This window comes from Colletotrichum fioriniae (genome assembly GCF_027942845.1).
Source record: "Colletotrichum fioriniae strain IMI 355084 chromosome Unknown scaffold_2, whole genome shotgun sequence".
NCBI lineage: Eukaryota > Fungi > Ascomycota > Sordariomycetes > Glomerellales > Glomerellaceae > Colletotrichum > Colletotrichum fioriniae.
This window is the reverse complement of record NW_027076838.1, coordinates 2774769-2781812: the sequence shown is the minus strand read 5'-3', so window position 1 is coordinate 2781812 and position 7044 is coordinate 2774769. Positions and strand designations below refer to the sequence as shown.

General features: G+C 55.6%; 2 protein-coding genes across 2 annotated transcripts; both read right to left on the bottom strand.

Annotated features, from left to right (window-relative positions):
• Nucleotides 1–292: 292 nt before the first annotated feature.
• On the bottom strand, nt 293–945 carry N0V96_002570 (uncharacterized protein; the record flags this gene model as incomplete). Its single annotated transcript, XM_065756557.1, has 2 exons — nt 293–634; nt 661–945. The coding sequence occupies 2 exons, from the start codon at nt 943–945 to the stop codon at nt 293–295; spliced, it is 627 nt and encodes a 208-aa protein (XP_065614926.1).
• A 3108-nt stretch (nt 946–4053) lies between these two features.
• N0V96_002569 (uncharacterized protein) lies at nt 4054–7018 on the bottom strand (the record flags this gene model as incomplete). Its single annotated transcript, XM_065756556.1, has 6 exons — nt 4054–4506; nt 4577–5044; nt 5113–5577; nt 5630–6096; nt 6231–6939; nt 6998–7018. 6 exons carry the CDS (start codon nt 7016–7018, stop codon nt 4054–4056), a joined length of 2583 nt encoding a protein of 860 aa, XP_065614925.1.
• Nucleotides 7019–7044: the final 26 nt, after the last annotated feature.

The following is a 7044-nucleotide window of genomic DNA, read 5'->3' as shown; positions in this document are numbered from 1 at the left end:
TATCTCTCTATCATGACATATCTCCCAGCACCGCTTTCGCTAGTCATCGCTTTCCCAAACTAATCATCCCAGATGTGAACTCATAAATATCAGAAAGATTCCATCCCAGCGGCGTCGCACCGTCTCATCGTATCAAGAAACCTGTAACGCCGCGAGATCAAAACCGCTTAAAACATCGCCAAACATTTATCAAATCAAGCAAGTAGCCTTCCAAAAAGAATATCTCAAACATTCAATCCAAACACATGATACCGGGAAACAAGTCCCGAGTCAAAGCACAACGGCAAAGGCTTCACCTTCTGTAGCTGTAGTCGTTGTACTCTCTCTCCCTCCTCCGGTCGGAGATGGTAACCCTCATCCTCTCCTCTTCAGGTGGCGGGGGCGGCGGCAGCATCCTGGGCGGCGAGTACCTCCGGCCCTCGACGTACCGGAAGGTCTCGTACCGTGGCTCGACGGGGACGGGAACGGGGTACGGCACCCGGACGGGGACGAGCTTCTCCCGCTCAACGTACACCTCTCTGATATCCCTCTCCCTGTCACGGCTGCCTCTCCGCGAGTGGCTGTGGCTCCTCGAGCGGCTGCTCCTGCTCGACTTGCTGCTCTTCACCGAAGGCTCGACATCTACTGCGATGACCTCGATGGGGGTAGGGGCTCCGGAACGACAACGGGCGGCGGCGGCGGCGGAGGTGGGAGTGGCAGAACGACGGGCGGTGGGGGAGGCGGAGGCGGCTTCACAACCACAGGCGGCGGCGGCGCGGGTTTGACAATGACGGGAGGCGGGGTAGGCTCACGGGCCGGGATGAATGTGGTCTTCTTTGTGCGAACGGTGACGGCGCCGTTGGTGGGGGGTTCGAGATAGAGGCGCTTCTTTGCGCCGTGGTGATGGTGGTGGCGGTGGTGGTGGTGATACTCGTAGTATTCCTTTGACGAGGCTGTACGATGCATGGTCAGTCATTTGTGCTCATGTAAACCTGGCGCGAACGTTGCGACAACGTTGACGTCAGGTATTTTTTGGGGCTTACTCGTACCCATTTTGGACGGCTGGATTCGTGCCAAGGGGATTTTGAACGTATAGATGTTTGTAACTGTGCGCCTTTTCGGTGGCCTACACTTTTTTCGGTGCGAGTGTCGCGATGCCGAGAGGTCAAGTTGGTTGGGGTTTGGCTATTTTGGGTTGGTTTAGAGTTGCGGGCGGGCGGGTAGACGCAGGATGCGTCGTGAACCCGAGGATGGGATGAGGCGTTGTGCGTGTTGCGTGTTGCGCGTTGCAATCCGAGGGATGTGCGTGATGCGATATGCGGGAATGCGATCCGCTAGAATACCGTTTTTTTTTTTTTTTGGCGGCCAAAGGGATGTGCAGAGCGCAAAAACTGGGTGAGGGGAAATCAGATGTTGATCACCTGGCGCGGGGTGGGCTGGCCTTTTTCTCTACCTAGGGTTGGTAGGTACAAAAGGAAGCCAGTGGCGATCGAACGGGTGGGAGAGCAGAAAGCGTTGGAGCTAAGTAAAGGTGTCGCAGTGTCAAATGTCGGTAAGCCAGCGGCGGCGGCGGCGGGTTCTAGTTATGGTTGTGGTTGTGGTTGTGGTGGGAATGAGAAGAACAGGACCGAACCCTTTCGTCTGGAGTGTTGGTGGGCGGGAGATGCGCTATTCATATAACACTCATCCCACACCACCGAGGGGAATACCAACAGCGAAGGAGTCTAGGCTTTTTGGCTCGGCTACAAGGAAAGTATGCACGGGGGTGGGAAGGAAGGGGAAGGGAAGGGGACGGGGAGTTGGCAGATGGCAGGTTGAATCAAGGTCCCTCGTCGCTTCCGCAGAAGGGGAGGGGTGACTGGGCCTGCCTACCTGCCTGCTCGTCTGGTAGTTGCCCCTCCTTCCGCAAACCAACTAATGGGAAAACACCAAGAAATTGGCCTGTGAGAGAGAGAGAGTTGCGCTGCGGTATTATCATGCACCACCTCTCACCCTTCTCAGATTGGGTGTGTGTGTGTGTGTGTGTGTGTGTCAGCCCAAGGTCAAAGTCTCCCACTGCCCAGCGGGAAGGGGACATCCACGCAGGCCAGGCTGCCTTGCATCTTTCCCCTTCAACTCCGTCCACTCGGGCTCAGCTATCCGTACCAAGCCACAACCAAGCCAGAGAAGAAAACCCGCCTAACAAGCACATGGACGACGAAGCTACGAATTGCACTACAGCACTCCGTAAAAGCCCACAGCAGATCCGGGACGGGAGCGCCGAGATGCCAGATGGACGCACGTACGGGCACGCAAGAGTGGGTGTGAGCATGCACGGGTATGGAGAACTATTGACCCAAAGACTCCCGTGTCGAGACTTGAGAAAGTGTGTGAGAGAGAGAGGCGCACGCAGAACACAGCCTGGACGGGTCTTGCCTGACATGCAGATGGATACAGAGGACACCCATTCATTGGGTAAAATGGTATTTAAAGCCAAGGTATCTAACATGTACTGTGCAGCAACAACTCCAATTCCAAAAATCCAGATGGACCACCTCATGCAATTCCAACCTTGGTTTCTGCGCCAGCGTCAAGTTCAACCCAACCAAAACATCCCTTCCTTTCCGCTACCTTCCCTCCTCTTTCCTGTTCCTTAGTACCGTACCACAGACGCGCCTGCCATGGGAAGTTCTCCCGCCCTCCGTCCTCTGGTCTGGGAGGGGAGGTGGGAGGCTGTCACCTGGCACCTTCCTTCCCATCGTGTGGCAGACAAGGGTGCGCCATTGGGCAATTGAGACCTTATGACGCCAGCGGGCACGTCACGCCAAAAAATTGGGAAAATCAAGTTAGAATTCCGAGGCGGTCGACCATCGGTACGTACTCTGGTACTCAGCACACATTGACCAGGGCCACTGGGCACGCGGCAGGTCCCCCCCTCCGGCCCTTCCCACCAGCTAACCCTCTTCTCGGCCTCGGCCCCAAGTTCCCAACCACTCAGATGCTCAGAACAGAGAGAATAGAGAGCTTTCTCTTCAAACCTTCCAAAGAGCTAAGCTGTGCGCGACATGCTCCCTCCTTGATCGCAAAGCGCCGCACCAGCAAATACCAAAAGAGAAGGGGCAGAGCTTCCAAACCACTCATTCGCCCAAAACACCATAGCCGCCCTGCATTTTTAGCTGCACTCTGAGCGCTCTGCACTGCTCGACTACGTCCGGCACTTGGTCCTGTCCGTCCGACGGAAAATTGAAAATTCCAAGGATGTTATCGTAACTGTCGTGTCGTCGTGCACCACTTCCTCTGTGCCCATCCCTCCAAGGCCCCCTATCGCCCATAGCCCGCGCACCGATCCCAACAGGCTGGGGATGCCAGGCCACAACCGGGGAATCTTCCAAAACGCTTCCATCCTTTGAGTTCTTCCCCCCATCTCGGCCATATCTGGGCCATCTGGGGCCACCCCTGATCGTGGGGTTTGCAGGGCTGAGCTTGTCAGATTGGGTTCTGTGTGTGTGTGAGCTGGCAGTCGCACGTCTCCGCTCCATTTCCTTCTCGTCCCAACCTTCTTTTTTCTTCCCTCGCCCAAGCGTAGCGTCTGTGTCCGGCGCTGTTCGTTGGGCTGCAAAAGAGGCAATATTCTCTCTGTCTACCTTGGTACCTACCTTCCTCTCTGCATGAAAAGAGAGCATCTTTCGATACGGTATGCCGGTAGACAAGTAGCGGAAGGGCTAGCTGGCCTCAAATCTCCGTTGGGCGCCCATCCCACGATGCCAAGCCGATGAACCAACACCCATCCCCAATCCATCGATCGTCTCCATCCTGCCGGCGCAAGACTGGCAGCCCAATCTTTTGACGTGCCTTGGGTGGCTGTGTTTGGTGATTCGTGAAGCAGCCGGCAGTCGAAAGTCGTAAATCTAGGCCCAGCCACTTCCGCAAAGAAGACCCTTGCATCCAGGGTCCTGGCTCCGGCTCGGCTGCCCCCGAGCTTCCTGGCTTCGATCCAAGGCAGTTGCACTTGTCAGACCAGGGCCGTCATGTAGTGTACAGTGAGTGGTGGTGTCGTGCTGTCGCCAGAAGTTCCGCGGTATGCGTCCTGCAAACTCACGTCCGTTGGCTTCGTCGTCTGTCCAGCCGCCTCGTGAAGCTCTGCTTGGCCGACATTGGCCGACTATACACGGTCCGCGGAGCATTGATGACCTCGATACCGGCATGCTGCTGGTAACCAGGCTTCTCGGACATGTCCCCGCCACCATACGATGAAGCTGGAAACTTCGGGCCCAGTCTGTCGTCGCCTCGTACTTTCCTGAGCACCCAGTCGACGAGGTGTCCCATCTCGCCCATCCACCACAGACCCAGCACAATCGTCAGGATGGTGACGGGTATCGCGGTGGCCCAGTACAACCACTGCCCGGCCTCCATGTCTCGGATATCGCTAGAGTTCATCCCGAAGACGCTCGAGACGGCGCTCAGAGGCAAAAAGATAATGGTCACAATAGTAAAGGCATAAATCGCCTGCTCTTGTCGGTCCTTGGTGACCGCGGCATTGTTGAGGTTCTAGTTCAACCCGTTAGCGTCCCCATCCCAGAATCTAACATGTCACAAGCGGTCTCGAACAACTACTCACCGTCTGTTCCAAAACGTCAGCCTGTTCGGCATACTCTTCAAAGTCCCTGCTCCGCCGCTCCAGGAGCTGCGTACATTCCGCCGCCAGGAGATCCCTGAAGCCGGCCGCGTCCGTGGACGGAAGCTTGTAAAAGTCGGACACCTCTGCACTGGCAGCCATGACCATGGGCTCCAACAGCACCTGCACGTCTTCGTCATCGGCGGCGCCATGTCTGCCGCTGCTTCTGCCCATCCGCAAATGAGACTTGAGAGAAGCAGCTTCGCGGTAGTTGGCTGCGGCGACCTGAGTTCGAGCCGAACGGTGAAGCTTCACCGCCCGGGATGAACCTTCTTGACGAGAGGCTAAGATAGAGCTAAAGACGTTGTTTTGCGCTGCAATTATGCGGTTAATCACGTTTACTTCCTGCCGTAGAAAGTTGATTCGCTGCTGGTAAGAAATATCCGACTGCCCGTTTGCAATCTCGTTTTCCTGCCCGCAATGTCAGTGCATGATACAAAAGCAAAGAGTCCACAAAGCACAAGTCACTTCAAACTTACCAATGATCTGAGATACTCTGAATAAGTGTCTGTAATTCCCGCATACTTTCCAGACGTGTTGGACAAGAGGCCGTAGCTGATCAGAGACACCACCTCGAGCGGGAGGACGGAAGACCGTTCCAGCAGGTTAAGGCTCGACAGCCGTTCCATCATGTGCTTCATGCCGTTCTTGACCAGAGTCTCCGCCACTTCCAGGTGGTCCTCCCACATGTGCGTTTCGTGACTCGCGTAGATCAGGCCCATAACCAGATGAAGCCAGGCTCGGATCAGCTCCAGCGGAACGTCGATATCCACCCGGTCCGTGGGTTCAGCGTGGGACAGGATGCTCTTGAAGGCAATGACCGGGAGGGCCATTTGGCGCAGTGCTTTTCTGACCGTTGGGGCGTTTGCGTAGACGGCTTCGCGACGTGTCTTGTCGAGGTTGTTCGGATGAGACTCAACCTCGGTGGCCTCGGGCTGAGGAATCTGAAGGCTATTAGCATCTAGTAGGGGCTTATGAGACCAATAATAGACTTACTCTGACCAAGTTCATCACCGCACCCCAGAACCTCTCCGTCGTCGGTCCATCAAACAAGGGAGGCAAGAAGAACCGGAACAAAGAGTCAGCCGCATTGAAAATGTCAACACGCTCCTCATAATCTTGCTTCTTCCATGACTTCTTCGTGTCCTGCATCCGCGCCCCCTGCTGCTCGAGGTACTCAAACACTTCATTTCTCGTCGACATTTCAGCCTCCAGGTACGCCCGCCGGTCCGGCCCGTTGGTCTCGACCGTCAGGAACTCCTCGACTTCGGACAGCTGTTTCTGAAGGACGATGAAATTAGGACCCTCCATTGGGCTGGGCGGTCTTGCTTCAGCCCAGCTGAATACGTGGAACATCTCGTTGGTCTTGTTGGACTGTCCCGGCGGGAAGCTCATCCGGTTTCCAGCTGATGATCTGGGCAGCTGTAGGACACCGGACGATTGCCCAGCGTTGCAGCTCAGGCCTGATTTGATGGGTCTCAAAATGCCGCTTGGCGGTAGTTGTGGTGGTGTGCTACAAGTTCATCAATATGGGTCTCTTATAGAAGCGAACTCATGCAGACTTACCATGTTTCCATACTAATCACGACATTCCTACGTGAAGTCCTGGCGAATTGAAGCACCTTCCACCAGCGCGCTTCTGTCAACAGACGACCGTTGAAGTGGAAACGAACCGCCTTTGGCCAGAAATCGGCAAAGTGCGCAATAAACGCGAACCAGGTCCGGCACTCCTCGAGGGGAAACGACCACATCACCGACTCGCCGTGCTGGATAAGTATGCGCCCCGTATCCGCGCCCAAAGCAGTATCTCTCGCCGGCTCAGAAGTCATCGTGACAGTCTCGCCCCGCAGGGATTCTTCGTACATGGAACCGCAGGTGATAAGCAGCGAGTTATCCAGGACAATACACCACAGCTGTCGAATGTGGAAACACGTGTCTTTCCCTCCGTTGCCAATCTGCCGTGTCGCCTGAAGCATATCTCGTTTCTGCGAGTTCCTCGAGAACGCTAGCTGCAGCAGCGTTAGGGGTGGGTAGGCTCCTGGATTCCCCGTGGCCAGGATTCCAGAGTACTCCTCGAGTGAAAAGTACGGGATGCAGAGCCAAGTCACGGAACGCTTTCCTGTCGCTGAGCCTTTGGCTTGGTCGCCTCCACGTTGGAGGGGTAGTTCTAGGTGGCTGGGCTCCATGTGCTTGACCGTCGTGTCGCGAGAGGTGCGGATGGTCTTGGAATAGTTTTTCCTCACATCGGAGAGGAGCTTGCGGACGTCGTTTTGCTCCGACTCTGAGAGTGCGCGAGAAATCTCACTCTGCTCAAGAGTTAGTGTTTGTCTACCGAGAACAGTAGTTTGAGAAATGGAGGCTTACAGTGAACTCGTCAAAGTTCATCATGTCTTGTTGTACATGCCTATCAA